Source organism: Syngnathus floridae, chromosome 7 (genome assembly GCF_059516105.1).
Source record: "Syngnathus floridae isolate MCC-2025c chromosome 7, RoL_Sflo_1.0, whole genome shotgun sequence".
Classification (NCBI taxonomy): domain Eukaryota; kingdom Metazoa; phylum Chordata; class Actinopteri; order Syngnathiformes; family Syngnathidae; genus Syngnathus; species Syngnathus floridae.
This window is the reverse complement of record NC_142419.1, coordinates 7,397,781-7,420,066: the sequence shown is the minus strand read 5'-3', so window position 1 is coordinate 7,420,066 and position 22,286 is coordinate 7,397,781. Positions and strand designations below refer to the sequence as shown.

Sequence of the window (22,286 nt, the reverse complement as noted above, 5' to 3'; positions counted from 1 at the left end):
AAAGTGTGAAAACCAAAACCTGGATGCCATTAATTCAGTATTGGCTTAATCGTTTGAAGAGTGGTAACTTATTATTAGCTCCATATAGCTTTGACTCATCATGCATGGATGTTCGATTGCTGTATGGGAGATGTGCTCCTGCTCACTCAACTAGCGCGGTCTCGGGACGATTCCCACCGACTCCCAAAAGGCCAGGCTGGAATTTGACTGCAGAGGGGGCATTCTGCTGAAGAAGGCGTTAGCTGGCGAAGAGCAGACTCATCTCTGGAAGCACAAAAGAGCAGAATGGTAAAGTTTATCTTTGCGGCTTTCAAAGAACAAACTCGAAGCTGGCTACACCCCAAGATTACCCGTAGGCGCTAACAAAAATATGAACACTTGGTCCAAAAAGACAGTCTCTCAAGCGGGATACTAATCATTTCTTGCTTGGCTAAACCTCTAATATAGTAATTTATTTCAACGTACATTACGTTGTACAAAACTGACAATTTATCTTATTTTTAGTGTCCGCCAGTAAAAAAATGCATACAAAACACTAACAATTAAATTGCTTGTAGACAAGTAATAACTGACCTTTTCATTGGGCAAAGAGGAGCCCCCTTTCGGAGTGCTAATGCGCTATTATTACATACTTCCCTTTCTGTTTAAAACGCACAGAGACGGAATGGGGTAATGGAATGTTCCACTGATAAGACGGTAGCGGAAACAGTCTCAGCCTATGTCACATTTGTGGGACAGCTGGAATGGTAGGAGAGGAACCCTGCATGCAATTATTAGGCCAGGTCACTAATGGAACAACCGAATAAAGAATAAAAAAATAAAATAAAGAAAAGGCATGCTACAGGGCGTGGAGGATTTTTCTGACACACCTTTACTTGCTTATGTCTCAACAAGAGGTCGAATGGCTTCCATTTTGCAGTGCGGCATGCAGCATTGAAATCCCAAATTACCATGAGATCCCAAATTACCATGAGCAGAATCTTTCGTCCATGGTTTGAAATACAGTCCAAAGCAGTTTGAAGCAAATCCGAGCTAGTATCTCTGATCATCTGATGGGGCTGTCGGGGCGTGGCCATGCCAAATATGCAACCTCACTGCAGCTACCGCATTCCCACCGCAGGTCCTCTGCTATGTCGATAACAGTCCACCTTAAATCACTCTTACGTACACCCAATCATTCCACGGGCTTGTCATTCCACTTGGAACAGAACGAGTGATTCGCCAAATGACACACTTTTATGTTTATTGGATGTGATAAATGTCAGCTATGCTGACCGTTGAAAAATTCAATTCCAGATCTCACTGTGGCCAATTTGGATGAGTTGAGGCCAATGGTCTGACTAAATCCTTTTCAAATTTGCTGACAAATACACACACATACACGGAGTGAGCAATTCTCATGCTTATTTTAGTAATTCAGACTATGAAAGGTGGATCCACCATTTAAATTAATAGAACCGAGTAGCATCTAATTGCAATCTCGTATGCCCTTTGAGAGTGAACGTGCGAGTGTCTAGGGAGTGGCTCACTGGACGTCACTACTGGACGACAGTATTAATCTCATTCAGCCATGCAGATAACAAAACACTGAGCAACCAGGATTATATGAATGCATCTGTCAAAGCAACGCATTGCACTGAAATTCCAATTTTGCAGCCCGTTCCCACTAAAAATGTGTCATTGCAACCTGAGTCCAACCCCTTGTGCAACACTGAACCTCCCACACAGAATGCAAATACTGAGATTGGAACATTATTAACGCTAATAGTCTTTAAGAATGTCTGCCGCAATACTATGCATAGATCCAAATTGTGCAACAGCGCCATGTCAAATATTTTCACAGTCAACAAGTGGTGCATTACAGAGACAGGCCATTGGTGGGTTAGTTAGCGACGGGGGATGGCAAGAGCACCTTCGACCCTGCAAGCAAAAGAGTTGAATGGAAAACTTATCAGTGAAGGGTGGAAAAAAAACTGAAAAATGAAGCAGGGTTGTAAATAATGGGCCTCTGGGGGTTAATAGATGACAAGGTCACAGCCATTTAAGGGCTGACATGCTGGGTGCAGGTGGGAAATGACACCCACCGCTTAAACAGGAAGTTAACCCATTAATACGTCTGCCTTAAAAACCAGACACAGGCATGGGAGGCTCTGATAGCCACCAATAGGATTATGTAATTACAGCCACTAATGGAGGGCAGAGGCATAACTAGAACTGCAACAGGTTGATCGGCAATACCATGCACATGATACACACAAAAAAAGAAATTATGAAGATGACTTGTATTTTTCAAAATAATTAAAACAGCATCCACTGGTTAATCAAACAAAACCTCACCTTTCATCCATCACCTTGTAAACTCCTGGAAGTAAGTCCTGGGCTTGCGGTGCAAATTCAAAATGGTCTTTAACAAGTGTCTGTACAGTGGGCACCTGGACATAGGAGGGAGTGAGGGGGAGGGGGGGGGGGTGTTGGACAGCAAAAGACAAGCTTGAAAGGGGAAATAAATGACTGAGGAGGTGGAGGAGGGGCAACGCTTCATGTCCATGTTGAGCTGCAAAGGGTGGGGCCTTAAAGAATTCACTCAATCTGCTTTACTTGACTAAAAGCTTATCTTGATTAGACTATACAGGGCCAATCTTCCCGTGCACTAAATAATGATCGAGCTGTACCGTGTCACCTTTCACTCCGATGACAACTGCTTTAGAGGCAACTCTCGAGGCTTTAGCTTCATCCTCCACCCAGTCGATCTAGTTCAATTTAGACCCGATTAGATATTACAGATGAATTTATACGACCCTGACGCATTGACTATAGGGTAGATTCACGCCAGTCATAAATGGCAACAAAAAAAAAAAAAAAAAACATGAGAAGACAGCCAGAGGATTACTATATCTCGCTTAAAACTTTTCAAAAGGGATTTTCACACTTACTTTGAGGTAAATCCACCGGTTCCACTGCACCACTTGGCAACACGATTCTAATATGCGCAGCTGATATGAGAGGACGGTTCGTACTGTTCGGGCCGGTTCCACCCCACGCCCAGTTGGCCTGTGGCGGCTGGCTCTCTACTGTAAAGTTGCCACGTCCGTTACATTCGGGAGGTCTTGTTAAAAGCCCAGAAGAGCACTCAAAAGCATTAAGCCATGTCCTCCTGTGCTATTTATTTAGATTGCCACGCGCGTTTCAAGTCGTCAGGAAGCGGAACGTTCAAGGTGGGCAAGACGTTTGGTTATGTAAGATGTTGAAGAAAATGACCGAACACGTTTAAACGCCTCGGCTTGTGGCAAGACCAGAAGGAGGGGCGGGCGCCCAACCCTGGACGGCCAGGCTCCCACGACCAACATTTGGTTTTGCAAGGTTCTCTAACGCAGACGCCTGACAGCCACACCTTAAACTCTCTCTGAATTTCTCCTGACAATTCCAGAGCTTTCGACGAGGTCGACAGCTCACAAGTTCTCCGCGGATTACACTGTCAGCGCTGAGCGGTGACAACGGTTGTACACGATTTTTTGTTTGTTTGTTAAAAGAGAGAGAGGCTAAAGCAGAGTATCCTATCAAGCGGTCACACCCCGTGCTGCTTCGCTGCTCCTCGGGACTCCCACCCCGGTCTCTCCCTGCGTCCAACTCATCTCTTCAAACCGGCTTCTCTGACCGATCAGCTGGCAGACTCGTGACGTAAGCATGGCGCAGTCGACCAATTGGAGAAGCTAGAGAGCGAACAAGGGCACACGCCCACCTCGAGTCAGGCATGACAGGCAGGCTTTTTGACCAACGGCGGTGTAAACTACTGTGAGAAAATAGGCGGGCTTTAAGACTCAAGGCCAATCAAAATGCTTCCGCCCATAGGAGGCGCTTCCAACCCTGGCCTATCGGGTTGCTAGAATTGTTATGTGAAATGTTGAGAACTTTTGCACATGACCAGGCTGCAGAGCCATCTCACTCTGTTCCCGAAAGGCAGAAGAAATTATATTGTCTGCCAAAAGAGGATTTTAAATCATTTCTGTCTCCTACTGTATATTGCCACAGTGACATGCAATTGTCATGCAATTTTTAGTCGTGTCTGGTAGTCCATGATTACAAAAGATTAATGGGAGTCTATTAGTGAGAGGCCTTTATTGAAAGAAAGACATTTTACACACACACACACACACACACACACACACACACACACACACACACACACACACACACACACACACACACACACACACACACACACACACACACACACACACACACACACACACACACACACATGAATATGTTACTTTCATAAAGGCTGTGCTATCAGGATGGTTAGCATTATATGAATATGGTACAATTGTCAAATTTCTCCTCGGAGTTTGCATACAAACGGTATGAACTAAAGAACTGTTCCTAAAGTACACTTCTAATCCATCACCTTTACTGTGGACGTTTTCTCACATCTTGCTTGTCTTTATGATTTCTTTTTGGTCTACCCCGAATGAAATGGCATGACCAGAGGTCAACCAGGAGCACCTTTTGTTCACATTGCACAGGTTACGCAAACGGTGCAGGTTAGGTAAACTGCTCAGGGGACTCAAAGTGAACCAACCCAAGACTACACTATAGATTATCTCTTTTTTCCCCCCATTTCAGCATGGTTTGATTCAGTTTGGAGAATTTACATTTACACAAAAAGGCTGAATTTAGTTGAAAGGGACTAAGCATGAAAACACCATAAAATACACATTTCTTCTTCACGGTATCCCCAGGGAATGCCCATTTTGCACACAATGTGTTTATCCTTGATAACAATAAAAACCCCTTAGCATTTTAATCTAATTCAAGCATTTTGCTTCTCATCTTTTTTAAGCACACAAAGCATTCTTGTGGATTGGAGTGGAGAGGGAATTGGCTTAAATACCTAAATAACTATTCTCACTTCCCATGGTTGCAATCCCCAATTTGGGGCTTGCTTGTCAAAAGGGGTAAAACATGGCTATGCTACAGTATGTATACAGAATGGAGAGGACTCGTGTTTAAAGACTCCAGCATGATAATACCACAATCAACATCCGTTATTAAAGTTAAGTTGCATTGTTTTTACATTGTAACAATAAAATGGCAAACTAAATGTTTACACTTTACATGTATCTGAATTACATTTGCACAAGACTGGATATGTTACATGGCTTTTAATACATACATATTGTACAGTGAACTGTATCTTTATATCGTAGCAAAGGGTGGGGCGGGGGGCATACAACTCTTGCAGTACAAATACAGAGTAAATAATGCTTTTTAAACTGTACTATAGCAGCCCATCTGCTGGCAGGGGTATAGAGCAGCGAAGTTATGCAGATCAAACGTTACAACCTGTCAACATTCTTGCTCTAATATGAAGTTACACAATGCAGACTCAGCACAGTGACACAGCTTTTATTCCTTACCTCGATATATGTTGATGCATTCACAAAGCCGGGCAGCAATGCGCCACAAGCACACCTCCTTCAGGAAACCAATACTTCCTTCCGCATTACTTGCCTTCTAATCCATAAAATGAGATGAGATCTTTTATCCAGGATCGGAGTGTTGTTGCACTATTCCTTTGTATCCGGTGATTTAACTCTTATTAGCTAGCCTGCCACTGTAAATACTATGCAGGTGCACTGGAAGATGTCACTGCACCTGTTCAGTGAGCATCGAATGTCTTTGTGCATGGGTGTTCTGTTTTCTGTGTATTTTGGGGCTATTTGGACTTTATCAAGTATCCAAATTCATGACAATTAACAAAAACAGCACGCACTTTAATCATTTCCTTTGATTTGCAATAAAATACTTTGCCTCCCGTGGCCCAAATGAGAGTGCAGATTTGCTTACGCAGAGCTGGCAACTAATAACTCATGTGCTGCATGATTGCAGTTCACTCAGTCTGTTCACCATCAAAGATCGGCCAAAGGGGAGTCAGGGGAGCTGCCTCTGTCACTTTAAAGCACTCCCATGGTCAAAAGAAAAGTGATTTGTAGTGCTGGCAGCCAACCAGGTTGTGTGTAGTGTGGAGAGTGAAGCCAATGAGGAGCCTTGCTGGGTAGAGGTTACAAAAGAAGCCTTGAACCCAATGACTCAGCAAAGTTGTATGCGTGTGACATGACACTTTGCAGCAATTTAAAGGGCCAGCGTGCACGCACCCGACTTTTAAAAATGCAGCTGAGGAGAACAGTCTAAAAATCAGGTCAAGCATGTGCTCTCTCCATCTTGAACAGGTCATGTAAAGTATGTGGCCTTGGCTAGTTTTCCAGGCCGTGCAAACAGTGCAGTCTTACAGAACTACGCCTACTTTTTATTTCTTCTTCTCATTTTACTTAGGTTTTGGAACACATAGGAATATTTTTGTCGTCAAATTACAGAGTCACTTCTTGGATTTGATCTACTGGCAACTATAAGACGTCACACTTTCATTCACGTGTTCCAGTCCTATTTTTATTTCTTCCTCCCAGTAATCAGAGAGGAATGTGCGTCAATTGAAATGTTCTTTTATACTAGTATTGTACACCATGTGTTACTAGTGGAAGGAAAAACTGAGCAGACAGTTGTAATATCAGTTCAACATATCAGGTGGACTGTTTGGTGCCTGGTGCACCCTTGAAGTAAGTATTTAAAGCATTTTTTTTCCAAAAGAAAACAAGAGTCATCTAAAAGCGTTATTAACTGCATTTACAAAGTATTTAACGACTGAAATGCATAGATAATTTGCATTTTAAATCCACCAGAATTGAACAAAATAACAAATGTTTCAATTCTGATATTCTATAGATATTTTGGATAAATATAAATAACAAAATTGAAAAGTTGAGGTTTTACGATAATTGTATTTTGTATGTCGTCCTCCATCTCGGAAATATACAGTACATACAGTAGTGTAGTGGCCTTGAAGGGTCAAAAAGGAGCTCTCACTTTGAAATGTTGAACTTGTGACAATGCTCGCTTTGTAATATAAAGGGAGTGGTGCCTTTTAGCTGGAGCTTCTAAAAACTGACTGCTCACCGATCAATCTCAGAGCACAAGAAAGCAGACAACCACAGACACGCTGGCAACAGCAAAGTCAGCTGTGAGTACCAGTACACCACCAAAGATGAAATGAAAAGTATTATGAAAATGTATGAGAATCTACATCATAATAACATACACCGTAATTTAAATAAAATACGTCCAAAAATTTGTTTGAGTCCCAATTTGAGCCTTGACAACATGGCGTTGAATTTTTCTTTTTGTTGCTTCCTTTTCCAAACACGTTGAAGAATCAGGAGTTCCACTTCCACATATCTAATTCCAATGGGGTTGCACAATAAACTCGTCTTCTGGACATGCAACTCAGTGAATGAGTGTGCATGATGGCCATCTGAAAAAGTCGTGACAATTACAGATAATGGTATCATTTTGTTCACAGTAGATTATGTGTAGGTCCAAAGTGCCGTGATATTTCTCAGAGATCAGTAACCAATGTCCTTGGTTCCAATCACCTCTCTACATGTTGTGATTGATAGTGTTTTTTTTGCCAGGGAAATGCTCTAACTTGAACTGTGGACTTTTTTTTCCTCATCTACAAAGCAAAGCAGTAATTTCCTCATTGATTCACGTGATACACACTCAGCTGTTTCATAATCTTGTCAAGTGTGTCAGCTGCACTCATTCCTCCGAATCAGGGTCAGGGTTCACTAACTTTTTTGAAACGGATAGCTACTCCCTGGGTATTGATGCCAAGGGTCATCAGGAAAATTGAAGAATTAAACATTTACAATATAATACAACTTTATTTACATGGCGTATTTTAGACCTGTTGCAGTTGTAACAAAACACCACTTATAGCAATGCGACAACCACAAAAATGGTAAATTGAAACACAAATTAATATACAGTAGCATAAAGGTAAGAGTTGAAAGTCAGTCAAAACCCAAAGAATAATTACATATATAATATATACTGGTTCCTACTAAGATGGTGACTTCTGCTCTAAATGCTACTACAAACCATTTTCAACATGCACTGTTTATGTTTTTAGAGCAAAGATATGGTATATATTATTATTCGTCCCTAGATTCTTATACTACAGTAGAATTTTCACAAGGTTAATTTTGGTTGCCACATGCAGGGCCAAGGCTAACTAACTGATATGATCAGCCTTGTTGCTGGTGGAAAGGAAACAAATTATCCCAAGACAGCCTGGTCCAATTTCCAGTTTCTCTAAACACCCTTGTTTGTCTGATACTTGAAAAAGACTAATGATGATGGTAATAGAAAAAGACCTTTTACTTAATAAAAAGTGACAACAATATAACAAGAATAGGATATTACATTGAAGCTAATTGATGGAGACGGGTTGGCACAACTGTGGTGCCTGAAAGTGATGACATCACTCTGATAGGGACTCTAACAAAAGACGAGATTGTGACAATAGCTGGCAATAACTGCTGACAGTGTTTCTCTGCGTCACATATTTTGCTGTGTGTCCTGAGATTTGTCAAGTCATACCATTAACATGTTGCAAATTTCCACTCTTTTTGAATTGACCAAAATTGAATCCAAGATTCTAAAATTGTGTATTCTATCTGTCAATGTTACATTCTTTTTCTTTAGGTTTCATCTACATACACGTAGAATCGAAATATGAAGGATTTCAGATACTTTTCATGTGAGGATTGGCCAGTCTACATATATATGGAATTTATATATATATATATATATATATATATATATATATATATATATATATATATATATATATATATATATGGCCGCAGTTGTAAATAAGAACTTGTTCTTGTTTGCCTGGGTAAATAAAGGCTAAATAAAAAAATGAATGAAAAAATAAAATATATATATATATATATATATATATATATATATATATATATATAAAAATAAATAAATAAATAAAATTACAAAAATAAATAAATAAATAAATAAATAAATATACATATATATATATTATGTATATATATATATATATATATCTTTTTTTTAATATATATACTGTAATTGATATTGACATACTATACTGTATTTACAGTATATGCTAACTTGTCGTTTCATAGCTTTCATGCAAAAACTGGTTAGAATATATATTGTTTCAACTTAAAAAAAAAAAACTCGTATTTTTTAAAAGAGCCAAATGCTTGGGAGTGAGCACAGCTGAATTCCTTCCCAGTCAATGGAAGCGTCTCCTTTCATTCCTTTTAAAGTCAGCACCAGAGGCACACAGTCTCTGACAATGCGGAAGCGAAAATATAATTGTTGGTTTCCATGCGAAAAAAAAAACAACCATTGAAAATATAATGAAGATGAGAATAATAGTATTGCTTTCAATGAATTGATTGCTACAATAATTCAGAGGGTTTGATGCACGCTGTTTTCATATCCATGAATGAAAGCTGACTTTGACTTTGACTTTGAAATACAATGACAATCACCACACATGATTCTCCACCCAAAACACACCTGTGCCACAATTTATACCTACTTTCAGAAAATCTAAAGATTAGTCTAATTTCTTCCTCCCAAACTGTCAGGTGCGTCAGCAATGAGTATAAAAAAATTCCCTCGGTCGGCCGGAACACCTAGCATGGGGCTCCGCGTACTGCCAAATTCCAAAATGGCAAACTGGTCTTGCACCATAGCCCAAATTAATTTGTGGCAGTTTGAATGCCCAAGCACAAATGCGCTTGGGCTGACAAAAATAGAGCCCTCAGTGTGTTTTTCATCCTGTGACACTATGCGACATGTATGAGACAGGCAGCCCAGCAGGATGCCTCAAGCCTGACTGTCACTCAGTTTTCCAGTGCTCTCTCTCACAATCAATGTATTTACTTACATAACATTCTGGTTTGGACTGGAGGGGAGATTCCAGCTGACTGCAACATGTGACAAGGCTTTGAATGCATTGACCTACTGTATATTTTTCCTTATCGGCACTCTGCCTCTATCCCACAGCCTAATACACACTTTCCATTAAAGATGACAATATGGATACTGTCATACCAATATGTAGATACCAGCAAGCTATTCATTCAGATGTGATGGCTTTAAGTTTATTTTGATGTTACTTCTCAATTAATGATTAGCGGTGTCATTTTTCACAGTTTTTTGGTAGCTTACTTCAATTACTATGAGTCAATGTGCCGGTCTGTGTCATGTGACAAAAAACCTGACACGTTATGGCCAACATGCAACTCTAAGTATTGCACGGTGTGATTAAAAACAGAAGGGCAATTAAACAACTGTGACATTACATAATCATTATATAATCTTCACTTTGATAACCAATATCTATACAGCATTAAAAAAATATTTATTTCTCGGTACATTAGTCCATACATTAGTCATTTCAGGTTCATGGAATGCCTTTATCCTACAGTTCGGGTTGTTCAGGAAGTTAGAATGAGTAATTTTTTCTACTTCTCTAAATGGTATTTGTTCTCTGCTCGATCACAAGATACCAATCTCATATGGAGGAAGTATCCAGATTTTTACGTGAAGAAAAATTCCTCTAAACCCGTTGAGGAAGGTTACTCATCGGTGTAAAAGCTGAAGTGAAATCATGCACACTGTGTTTATAACAGCTCTCCAACATTTAAAATAAATCTGAATGATTGCGCTTGAAAGCTGAAAATGTTATTTTTTTGTCTTTTTCTAGTACCTTAAGTAACTTATAAAATCATACCAAATTAAAAACTTGCAATGTATTCCTGAATCTACGCAACACAGATGTAAGGTAAAAACAGTGACATCTTGAGGTCATTTTCATTAAAGTCTGCAAAAATATAGAGAACAAGACTATTGCCTGTAGTGCAGTGATAATTAAAGAATGTTCATACTTTTCCATCCCAAGTTCAAGTCTAGCGGAAAAAAACCCCACACTGGTACCAGTGAAGTTACCATCAGTGACATAAATAAATAGACAGACGGTTAACTAGATAGATAGCTACATAGCTAGATAGCTAGATCGATAGGTAGGTAGGTAGGTAGGTAGGTAGGTAGGTAGGTAGGTAGGTAGGTAGGTAGGTAGGTAGGTAGGTAGGTAGGTAGGTAGGTAGGTAGGTAGGTAGATAGATAGATAGATAGATAGATAGATAGATAGATAGATAGATAGATAGATAGATAGATAGATAGATAGATAGATAGATAGATAGATAGATAGATAGATAGATAGATAGAGAGAGAGAGAGAGACAGACAGACAGACAGACAGACAGACAGACAGACAGACAGACAGACAGACAGACAGACCAACAAAAACATTGGCCACTTGGTGTTGCCTTTTGCTTAAGATAAGGCTGTGCCAATGAGATGTTTCATCAATAAAGCACAATGAACAAAGAGATGTAGGACAAGGAAAGAGAGAAATGAAAGAAGACAAAGTCCCCAGGAGATAATAAGAGTGTAAAGGTCTGCCTGTAAAGGACTGGTGTGCTATAGAAGAGGAAAGAAAATACCCCTGTTGCACTGTGGTGGCCCGCCTGCTGCTCCCTGGCCTCCATCTAGGGCTGCTTGGTCAGACAACCCACTGTCTTGAATAAAGCTCTGAATACTGCACAAGGGGACAATGCGACATGGAAACAAGCATCAAAATGTGACTGACAGAGACTAGAGATAAAAAAGAAAGAAGATATAGTATTATTTATTTATTTATTTATTTATTTATTTATTTATTTATTTATTTATTTATTTATTTATTTATTTATTTATTTATTTATTAACTGCGCCCTCTGGTTTTTTCAAGGGTGTTGTATGTCCATACGCGGGCGCCAGCTGTAAATATGCTTTGTTTTTAATTGCCTAGCATTGGTGCACGGATGTTAGGGCTGTCATGTTCCATCGGATTGTTGGGCTTTAGCTGACACTAGTTTAGCCTGAAGCAGAGGTGGTTACCTGCAAGCAACCCCGAGTCATCAAAACAAGAGAACAGGCATGCACATGCAACATATGAAAACGCACGCATGCACGCACACACACACACACACACACACACACACACACACACACACACACACACACACACACACACACACACACACACACACACACACACACGCATGCACGCAGGCACACACGCACACACACACGCACACACACACTCGTGTTCCTCACAGAGCCAACAGGGCAAAAACAGCTCAGCAACTGGTGGACACACCAAGCTTCGAGGATGGCCACACCTTAGATATAATGTGACAGTTGAGGAATTTGCTGCAGGCTAGCCACAAATGCTTGCAGCCTGACTTTAAACTCCATACGTCACTGGAAAATGGTGGAAATATTTGGGTTGATGAAAGCTGCTTAGAAGTTGTTTTTGTTTGTTTGTGTGTTTGTTTTTTTACATGCTCAAATACCTGTTTAACATTTCCAGATTCTGCCTTAAACCTCTGAGGTCGAACACAATATATTTGGGGAGTGCAGGTTTTGCAGGTAAATTTTCTTTCTTTTGCTAACCTAGTACCCCTTAGCAAGAGGCCCCAAAAAGATTAAAAACCAATCAACCAAGTAAATCTTTTTTATCTGCGTATTTTTGAACAAGTGCCAGTGAACAAGCTATTCTGAGTTGTGCTGGATGGAGATGTTGCTATTTGGTTAATTTACATAAACAAAAAACAGCCCCCGCGGTGATTTGACAAGTAGGTTTGCTAGAGATCTAGATTCAACCTACGACAAAACTGAACTATCATTTCAAAATCCAAAGGTAAGCAGAGCTGCCCTAAGTTTTGCAAGATGCACAGATAGTATGACAGATTTCGCCATGGGTTTTATCTGATGATGATAATGACGGTGATGATGCAACACCTAAAACCACCTAGGTAAAATTCAATCACCAGGTAAGAATTCAATGTAGTTCATCAAAATAAGAAATGGTTCAGCAAGTGAAACCATCAACACATTTTAAAAGAGCAGATGGAGCTTTATTCATTAAAACAGAACTATTTTATTAAGGAAAATGCTTTTAAATATGCAACAAATAACATCCACACACGCACAATAAATTTAGGGTTCATGTTTGACGTCAGGCTTTCAAAAGGTTAACCCTTTTCTCTGAAGGGACAGTATTGGGATGGTGACTACGTAAGTAAGTGACTATGGTGACTATGTGTGTAGGTCCAGTTTGACTCAGCAGATTTCTAAATTTATTCCCCCATGTGCTAAGCTCTAATTTTAAACGGGGTGCTAAATATACAGACAGTTTCCAAGCCAAAAGCAAAGACAGCTGCGTCATTCTGACTGTCAGTGTGACGCTTGAGGAAGTTGAGACATGGAACAGTCCAGGAACAAACCTTATCAATGCTGCCATCTTGTGGAGGCTGCTGGAGCGGAGGTGGTTGCCATAGAAACATCCGTTGACGTGCTTGAAGATTTGGATGCAGAACTGGGTCAAGTGATCATAACCTTAAATAATAAAACTATACTTCTACTACTACTATTTGATTAAAAAAAAGTTTAACTTTTAAAGTAGGTAGGTGGGATTCAGGCGTGCCATTCGGCTACATGTGGTCAAATGTGTTGTAGTTCTGCATCATATAGAACAGCGTTGATAGTTTCTAAAATTGTATGGCTACATGAGCAATGCTAAGAGTTGGATTGAGTCAGCTAAAACCAGATTGAAGGCCCAGGTACCAAATACTAATGTAATTGCATAGCACTACTTTAAAGTATGTGGAAAAAAATTCCCAGTAAGCTAGTCATAATGAAAAAAGGCATTGTTGCAACCCTTCTAATTAATTGGAGTGGAGGAAATGCAACAACACATGAGAAAAGCTCCCGCAAAAAGTACCTTTGATTCCTGCGCAAGCATCATATTCTTTCATATTGTCAGTTGCAATTTGTAGTTCATGGACCGAGCGTGACATCTCATTTGTGAGTGTGAGTGAAGTTGGTCATTATGCAAGTGGACATTTTAGCTGTTGGCACTGTGTGCGTATTTGTGTGCGCGTTTGTGTGTGTGTGTTTGTGTGCGTGTGTAGTGCTTTGTGCGTGTACGGCTGTGTTCCAGCTGTCTGAGTGGATAATGCTCAGTGGGCACACGCAATCTCAACATGAAATGGCCATGGGGACTGTGCTATAATTGGGCGTCTTTGTGAACCTTGAGAGTGCAAGTGCATGAGAGAATAACAACATTGCAATCGTGCAACTGCAAGTGTGTCACCCCATGAAATGATAAACAGTAGAACCACTTTTTATTACGAGCATTAAATGTGTATAATCAACAATACGGCTGCATTCAAAAATGTCATATGTAACAACAACAAAAAATGTTATGACATCAACAGAGCTTCAACATGATATTCGGACAAATATTGAAATAGAACACTACTGACGATTCCATCTATCAATCCTACAATTTCCGACCACTAACCCTGCTTAGGGTTAAAGCTGAACTGGATTCCAGCAGACGTTTGGCAAGAGGTGGAGTTTAAACTGGATTGCTCACTAGTCAATCACAGGGACTTTATAGACAAAAATACAGTCATACTCACTTTATGTAAACTAATATGCATGTTTTTGAATTGTGACAGGAAACCAGAGAATATGCAAACTCCATGCAGATAGGCAAGCCAAGGGACACAGCCCCCACATGCCGCCTATCAATGCTTCCCACATTTTAAATGTCAAAACAACAATTTAGATGTCAAACATGGATCCGTAGCCCAAGTGCATTTGAGTTTCTCCAGTGTCAACTACAAAGGTAGCCAACATTACATCACACATTGTTACTCAGCAACAACTCTGCTATGTTAGCATGACAGCTGAATTGCTGATTTTATTACGGAAAATCACTTACTCACATCAAGTCCAACTTTTACAATGGCTTTAAATTAACAAGTCAGTCAAAGGGGCAACTATGTCAATTATGTAAACCACTCCACTAGGGTACAAGGAAGGCCCCATCATTTTGTTTTGGAACCAGAAAAAGCACATGAGTGTCATTTTCCATTAATTTCCTTCAGCGTGTATAGGACCTCTGCCAGTTGTAGATGGCGTGGATATTATGAGAGCACTTTGGCACTCGTTTACACGTACTGACACTCCGGTGTCGGAAGACTCTCCCTCCCGTGCCTCCCCCCAAACCTCTCCTCCTTGCAGCGAGCTGTTTTGTCCTCTCCTCCGCAGCAAAGAAGTCTGTGGTCGCCCTAAAGAATTCCAAAAGAGCTCGGTGGCTCCAATTGGTCACACCGTTAGCTTTTACACTGCTGAGAGGTGTCGCTGAGTTAGCTGGCCCAGTGATACTTAGTTCGCATGGCGTGGAGAAACCACAGTGGCCGCCTCGGTCTGTTAGAAGGAGAAAAAAATGTGGATTGCTTTCAAAAAGTTCCCAGGGTATTGTGGACTGGGTGTTTCCTCGGACAGGGTCATCCTGAGCGCATACGCTCAAGACTGGGATGGCCACTTCATCCACATCTCTTAAGGGTTCATTGCGTTCCCAGTAAGAATCCCAAGAAGCAGGAGCGCTGCCACCGGTCCCAGTTGGTACTCCCGAAGCACAGCCAACCTGGTCACTTTGACAGAACAGAACTTCCTCCAGGCCACGTAGGGAACTGGTCGAAAAGAGGCTGTCCATATGTATGGAAGGACTCAACGCCGTCCTGTATCTAAGCACAGCAAAGCCACAGACACAAAAAACACAAACAACATGAGAACAAGCAGAAGCTCAACAGTATGTCTCTCAAATTGTCGGTGATTACAGAGGCAATTCTATTGTCACGATGTCCTGGAATCAATCAGTTGCTATGGTAACTAAACGATTTTTAAATTGTTTGTGCTTTTATGTGCAGTGGTTAGTCAATACAATTATGTTTTGAGAGAGTGGGATTTTATTATTTTCTCTTCATGGAGGATCATAGTAAATTGGAAATAAAGAAATGCTACAATGCCATGAAGGTATAAACGCTAGCTTATAGTAAAAAAAGTAGCCTATAGTTTTTTCCCCCCAGAATGCGCAATGCTTTTTATATTGAATACTTGATTTCTGTTGTGTTGTGTTTGCGCTTCAGCAGTAGATATCAGCCTTAGTTTCCTAAAGAGTACATTCTTAGTGTTATTTATCTTGAGTTAAATAAAATACTGCTAAAGAGTACATTCTTAGTGTTATTTATCTTGAGTTACTATCCTGCAGAAGAAAAATTAAGACTTTTTGAATGCCAATACATTTCTTCAGTTCTCAAGTCAGGGACTTCAGTTAAGCCCAATAGAGAACAAGCTATTTGTGCTCTTTCGAGTTCAGTTTTGCACTGATTGAAGACCAACCTGAGGGCAGCAAGACACACAAAAAAGCAGAAAGTATCAGTTGCTGTAGTGTGGCCCTGAAAAAAAAAATCATCTCCAGGGATGAAATTTAGGATTTTATGAAGTATGGGGCACTTGTTGACCGCAAAGAATTAAAAATTTGGGGTTTGGGGGAATTTCCATTGGCCAGATAAATTTGACTTTAGTTATTGCTGTGGTCAAAAAACACTGCAAATTTCAATTCTATGTTTTAATTTTCTGTCTCATTTAATCCTGACTGCTGCCAACACAGGACCATCTAATATCCTGCATGCCCTACACATCATTGATTTTTCTCTGACTCATCATTATATTAGCTTCCCACAAGCAGATTTGTATTGGGATTTGTGTTCTAGAAAAAAAAATGTTTTGCTAGAACACAAAAATAATCACTGGCACACTGTGCAGAAAACAGTTTTCTGTGTAAATGCTAGACTATTCAATACTTTTCAGCGAGTAAAAGCTGATTCAGGTAGGAATGTTAGGAACTACAATCTGAAACATCTGTCGCCCTTTCCCCACGCTCCCCCTTCATACCTGCTGAGGCACATTTTCTGATAAAGCACCAAGGCCCATTGCAGGGGCCAGCAGAGGCCATTCTCAAACCAGCTCTGGCAGCGAAAGACAGGCGACAGGCAGACGGCCGCCGTCACGTAGCTGGACGAGCCACACTCCCCCAGGTATGAGAGGAGGAGGCCAGATCCAGTGCTCTCGCTCACTGCATACAATTTGCTGGCAGGCTGCCGGTAGCGGATGTAGCGCACGGCCTCTCGCAGGTCTGTGGGGTCTCCAAACTGCTGCAGTTTGACAGTGGTGAGCGGGGTGCCGTTGTGGCTGCGGCGGTTGAAGACTGCAGGGAGGTATCCATGGGAAAGGGCTGTTTGACACAACTGTGGGAGGTAATACAGAGAGACAGAAATGTGGCTGTTATCTCCACGTTACAGAACGTATGATGGAAACTTTACAAGGGCATAAACATATATATGTATATACACTATAACGTCAAAGGACACACACTTGACCATAACTGAATACATTTGGGGTTTTGTTGACCTGTTATTTTCTTGCTGTCTTTTAATTCTTCATCTTACGGCGGCTTAGGCCAGGGGTGTCAAACTCGGTTTTTTTCGCGGGCCGGGTTGTAGTCATAGCTTCTTTTGGAGGGCCATTATGACTGTCAACCCAAATAAATGTACGGCCCATACAAAACAAACTGACAAATAACTCGTTTTCAAACTAGACGAGTAAAAATTGGTCAAATATTAAACAAAAAAAAAAGATATTAAAAGTGAAGACAATTTGCAATTCTAGTAATGACACAAATTTGATGCACAATTTGTCTTCGCGGGCCACATAAAATGATGCGGCGGGCCATATCTGGCCCCCGGGCCTCGAGTTTGACACCTGTGGTTTAGACAATGCTTTTGCCTTCAGAACATTGTGATTAGCCTGTGGTGCCAGACGCTGTTATTGAACGCTATTGGCAGGTGACTGTGGTACTGGCCACAAATTGAACCCAGACTGTCTGCACTAAAGGCAGCAGCACGTTATGCTACACTTACCAGTACAGCTTGTCATTAAATATCAGTCAACCAAAGAAAATAATTTCAGTTTTTTTTCAATGACAATATACTGTATTCCTATTGTTCATTTAAAAGTGAATGGAAAATGCTGGTCTCAATAAAAGTCCATGAAGATCAAGTTTGCTGCCTTAAAATGACGGATGTTCACTTTGGTCACCTTTAATTGGCAATAATGCAATACGAGCCACATATGAGAGGTCATCTGGAGTTTATTAGGAGCCAAGATGTTGCCATTTGATAATTGTTTTTCAACTTGACAATCTACAGACATGAAGGTCAACCCTGTCATTGTTATCACGCAACACACAGCAAGGCTCTCGTTGTTGTCATTGCAAGCATATGAGAGACCAACTACAAAGTACAGTATACTATAGATATATGTACAGCATTTGTGCAATGTCTGTCTACTGTACATAAAGGATAATTTCAGGAAGCCATGCAAAACATAACTACAATTCTAAAAGAGGTAAATTTGATTGATGAATAGATGCAGTAGAACAACAATTTCCAAACTATTCAATTTGCACCATAGTGAGAGAAGTCCTCGGGTTTTAATTGTTGCTCTACCATATACAAAATGGAAATTGTTAAACTGTTAAGTTTGTTTTGATGTACCGTATTCTCCGCACTTTAAGGCGCACCGGATTATAAGGCGCGCCTTCAATGAATGGCACAGTTTAAAACTTTGTCCATATATAAGGCGCACCGGATTATAAGGCGCACCTTCAATGAATGGCCCATTTTAAAACTTTGTCCATATATATATATATATATATATATATATATATATATATATATATATATATATATATATATATATATATATATATATATATATAAATCCATATATTTGGACACGCCTGCTGCAGTGGCTCAATATTGATCCATATATAAGGTGCACCGGATTATAAGGCGCACTGTCGGCTTTTGAGAAAATTGGAGGTTTTTATGTGCGCCTTATAGTGCGGAAAATACGGTATACGTAAATTCAATAAGATTTTACTTGGATGACACTGAGGAGTCGAAGACTTGCTGGATGTCAATCAAAATGAGTCTTTGTTTTGGTATTTGAAATATGCCGTGTTGGCAATAATTAACTGCCATCGGTTTAGATAATAAAATTGTCAGTAATATAGGTGATACTTGCTGCTGGCTCTGCATCAGTTCTTTGATTGTTCAAGTCTGAGCTTGTGTCGACAAACTAAATTGATGTCAGCGTTTCCAACGGTTTGCAGTCAGAACTGCTTGACTGTCAGCTCAGTGATAAATTCCTGAAGTGAACACTCCAAGACTACTGCAGAGGTGCTTCTCTATAAAAACATTAACAAATCAAGTTACAGTATACACTAGCAAAAATAAAGAGAAAAATCATGTTCTGGTGAATAATCAGTACTTAGACCATATTCTAAAACAAGAGTTTGAGATATTTTAGTTACCCAAATTGACATATGCACATGATGCACTTTATGAAAAAAAAACATGTGTTGGTACACAATATATATACCTATATATACCACAATCAACATTTTTTTCATCTGTCATATCAGTTTTACAATAGGCTTTCCTTTCTTTTATTATTATTTTTTTATTTCTACCTCAAAATTGTTACTGTACCAAATCCTTGCTGTGATGTTTGTTGTATTTGATATTTATTGAGTTTGATTTCTTTTCTTATTACCTTTTCTTGGGATCAGTAAAGTACCAACCCAGCCTATAACCAAACATTATGTAGCTAATTGTTATGACGTAAGCTGAGTAGCTCCCACCCACTAATACATGTGTTCACTGAACGCTAAATGAAACTAAAAAAAGCATTTATAGGAGACATCAACATTGTATACACCAGCAAACATGACAGGGAGCAGCAAAAGTGGTTGGTTGGGTACCACTGATCTAACGTTTGTTTTGTTTTCTTTGAATGTGGAGTATGGGCTGTCTGTCGGTGAAAATACATTGTTGCAAGCCACTTCCTCCTGCTGCTATTTTGTTTTTCTTTTTAAGTAAAGTACTGTACTAAAAAAAAAAACATTACACACACGCACACGCACACGCACACGCACACGCACACGCACACGCACACGCACACGCACACGCACACACACACACACACACACACACACAGTTTTAATTAGTGTATATCCCTTGTGGTGCCTCATCCTTGCAGAATGTTAAGCAAACTGTCAGACTAAAATGGAAATAGTACATAGACTGCACAAAGCACACGTACCCCACCCACTGGATTCTTCTTTCTACATTGTTTCCAGCAATTTTCACTCCTCCGTCATTGTTTTAATGTAGTTGCTGCTGTGCCCCCTTATTTGACATTTTCATGACATTTGCATAGAGAGCACATGATACAAAAAGGTAATGAGCTCAAACAATGGCAAGTGTCCAAAGTGTGAGCCAACAGCCATTCATTCGATGCAATGCTACCCTTCCCGTGGCCCCCCACAAGTCAAGCGATGCTTTATATTGGCTCATTCAATTATCTCAGCCAGTGTATCGGGAGAGCAGTATAATGACTGACGCCGCCTCTGCGTCTACTCTTCTTTTTCACTGAGCTTTAACCATTGGGATTAAAAGGCAGGGAATGTCTCACGAGAGCACACATTTAGCTATGGCCTATTTTAAAAAGATAGTGGATTAAAGAAAATCAAACCTATCATACAATAGGCAGCACTGTATTTATCCCATGATGACCTCGGTGGCTACTTCAGCAGCTGTTCTATACGAAGCTGTCCAATTTAATTAAATCTTCCGCAATTAGTCATATGTTTTGGTTCTGATGATGTATTCATACACATTCTCACCTGGCATTTTATTATGTATAGAACTTGGACTCAGGATCAAAGCCATTTCCCAAAATTTCAAATATTCATTAATGATGCTTATGAATTATAAATACCTCTAAAATCAGATTTAGCATTGACCAAATAACAATTTATGGCAGTACTTTAAGAGGCATCTTCCACAACACCATTTTTAAGCATTCAACAGCAAGTGCAACATTTTTATTTTGACGATCACCAACTGATCATATTAGAAACAGCTGAACAACTGAGTTCTCATTCAAAAGCTAAATCTTGCTTTTATGTTTCATTTAGCTCAGTTTGAATTGACTCTCAGCGAGACATTCACAATACAAAACCTAATTGTTGTGATAATAACTTTTCATGGGTCATTTTCATTACCAAAATATTAAAACACTTGACCATGATGAATGCAATTTATTCCAAATTAACCCTACAAAAACATGAATGCAGTTGTCACCGTACAATATCATTGTATATCATTCCAGATATCTAATATCCGGTTTAAAAAAAAAAATTGCTTTTGGTAAATGAGACCTCCCCCCACCCCCCCAAAAAACAAAACATGCACTATAGCACATCCAAATGGTAATCAATCCGGATTAAATATGATGCTTTGTTAAATATAAACAAGTTGAGGTTTGATTGTCAGAATCAACAGTGTATTGTGGATGTAGTTGTAACTGCACTGTATCACACATTGGTGCTTGCCCTAATTTGGTCACGATATTTAGAAATATTGGAAACTGTTCTCAACATTACGCAGTGCAATTCTACACCAAAATCATTTTAATGCACTGTACGTATCTATTGTATTGGCTGCCGTTGCACTGTGCAGGTGCGCAAGTATCTCCACTTTACCTGCAACGCATTTCTGGTGATCTTGCCGAACGAATTGGGGATGATGAGAAGAACCGGGCTGGTGGAATGACTGGAAGTCCTGCGCCTCTTCTGGTAGGAAGGAAAAGCCCAGTCCAAAGCCACCAGTCCATCATCGCTCAGCTGCAGGTTGTCCCGCACAAAGTGGACCGGGCTCCCGTAGGACCAGCAAGCCTCATAAAAGCTCTGGACGATAGCGCTGGCTCGCCACGTCCACCTGACCCACGGCGAATAGTTAGTGAAAGTGGTGCAGTTCTTCAGGAGATAGTTTGCCAGGGCGGAAGGTTTGCAGATGAGCTCCACGCTGCGTGTGTGGTCGGTGCAGCCGTTGTCTTTCAGTGTACGGCTGGGTCCTTTGGGTGCAGTGTTTGCATGCTCCTCGGTACCACTAACTTTGGACCTGGACCAGATTATTGCCACCAAAACCGCAGCGCACAGCATCATGAGCCATTCCAGCATGGTCACAATCAATGCAACGCGGACGCTTTTTCAGCGGGACACTTGTGCACTATTAATGCTAATTTGTCCTAAATCCGTGTCCCACTAGACAGCAAATTGTGGCTGCTGTGCTCCGATGAAATGCAGCCAAGCGCAAACAAGCAAAATCCGGTTTTATTTCGCTCATTAAGTTCCTTCATCATGCCTCAATAGAAATTTACACGTCTATGCCCAGAGTCTAAAGAAAACAGCTGCCTGGGCGTGCAAAAAATGTGTCTGCAAAAAAGCTGAATGGAAACGCCTCTCTT

General features: G+C 40.2%; 1 protein-coding gene and 1 long non-coding RNA gene across 2 annotated transcripts; both read right to left on the bottom strand.

Annotated features, from left to right (window-relative positions):
* Window positions 1–563: 563 nt before the first annotated feature.
* Window positions 564–3,702, bottom strand: LOC148394963 (uncharacterized). The gene is made up of 3 exons (XR_015859609.1): window positions 2,934–3,702; window positions 2,338–2,432; window positions 564–1,920 (listed from the first exon to the last, which is right to left on the bottom strand). It is a non-coding gene; the product is annotated as an uncharacterized LOC148394963 (long non-coding RNA).
* Window positions 3,703–14,165: 10,463 nt separating this feature from the next.
* On the bottom strand, window positions 14,166–22,277 carry abhd15a (abhydrolase domain containing 15a). Its single transcript, XM_088380803.1, has 3 exons — window positions 21,523–22,277; window positions 16,806–17,158; window positions 14,166–15,595 (listed from the first exon to the last, which is right to left on the bottom strand). The coding sequence occupies exons 1-3, from the start codon at window positions 21,997–21,999 to the stop codon at window positions 14,950–14,952; spliced, it is 1,476 nt and encodes a 491-aa protein (XP_088236929.1). The 5' UTR covers window positions 22,000–22,277; the 3' UTR covers window positions 14,166–14,949.
* Between the last annotated feature and the right edge of the window lie 9 nt (window positions 22,278–22,286).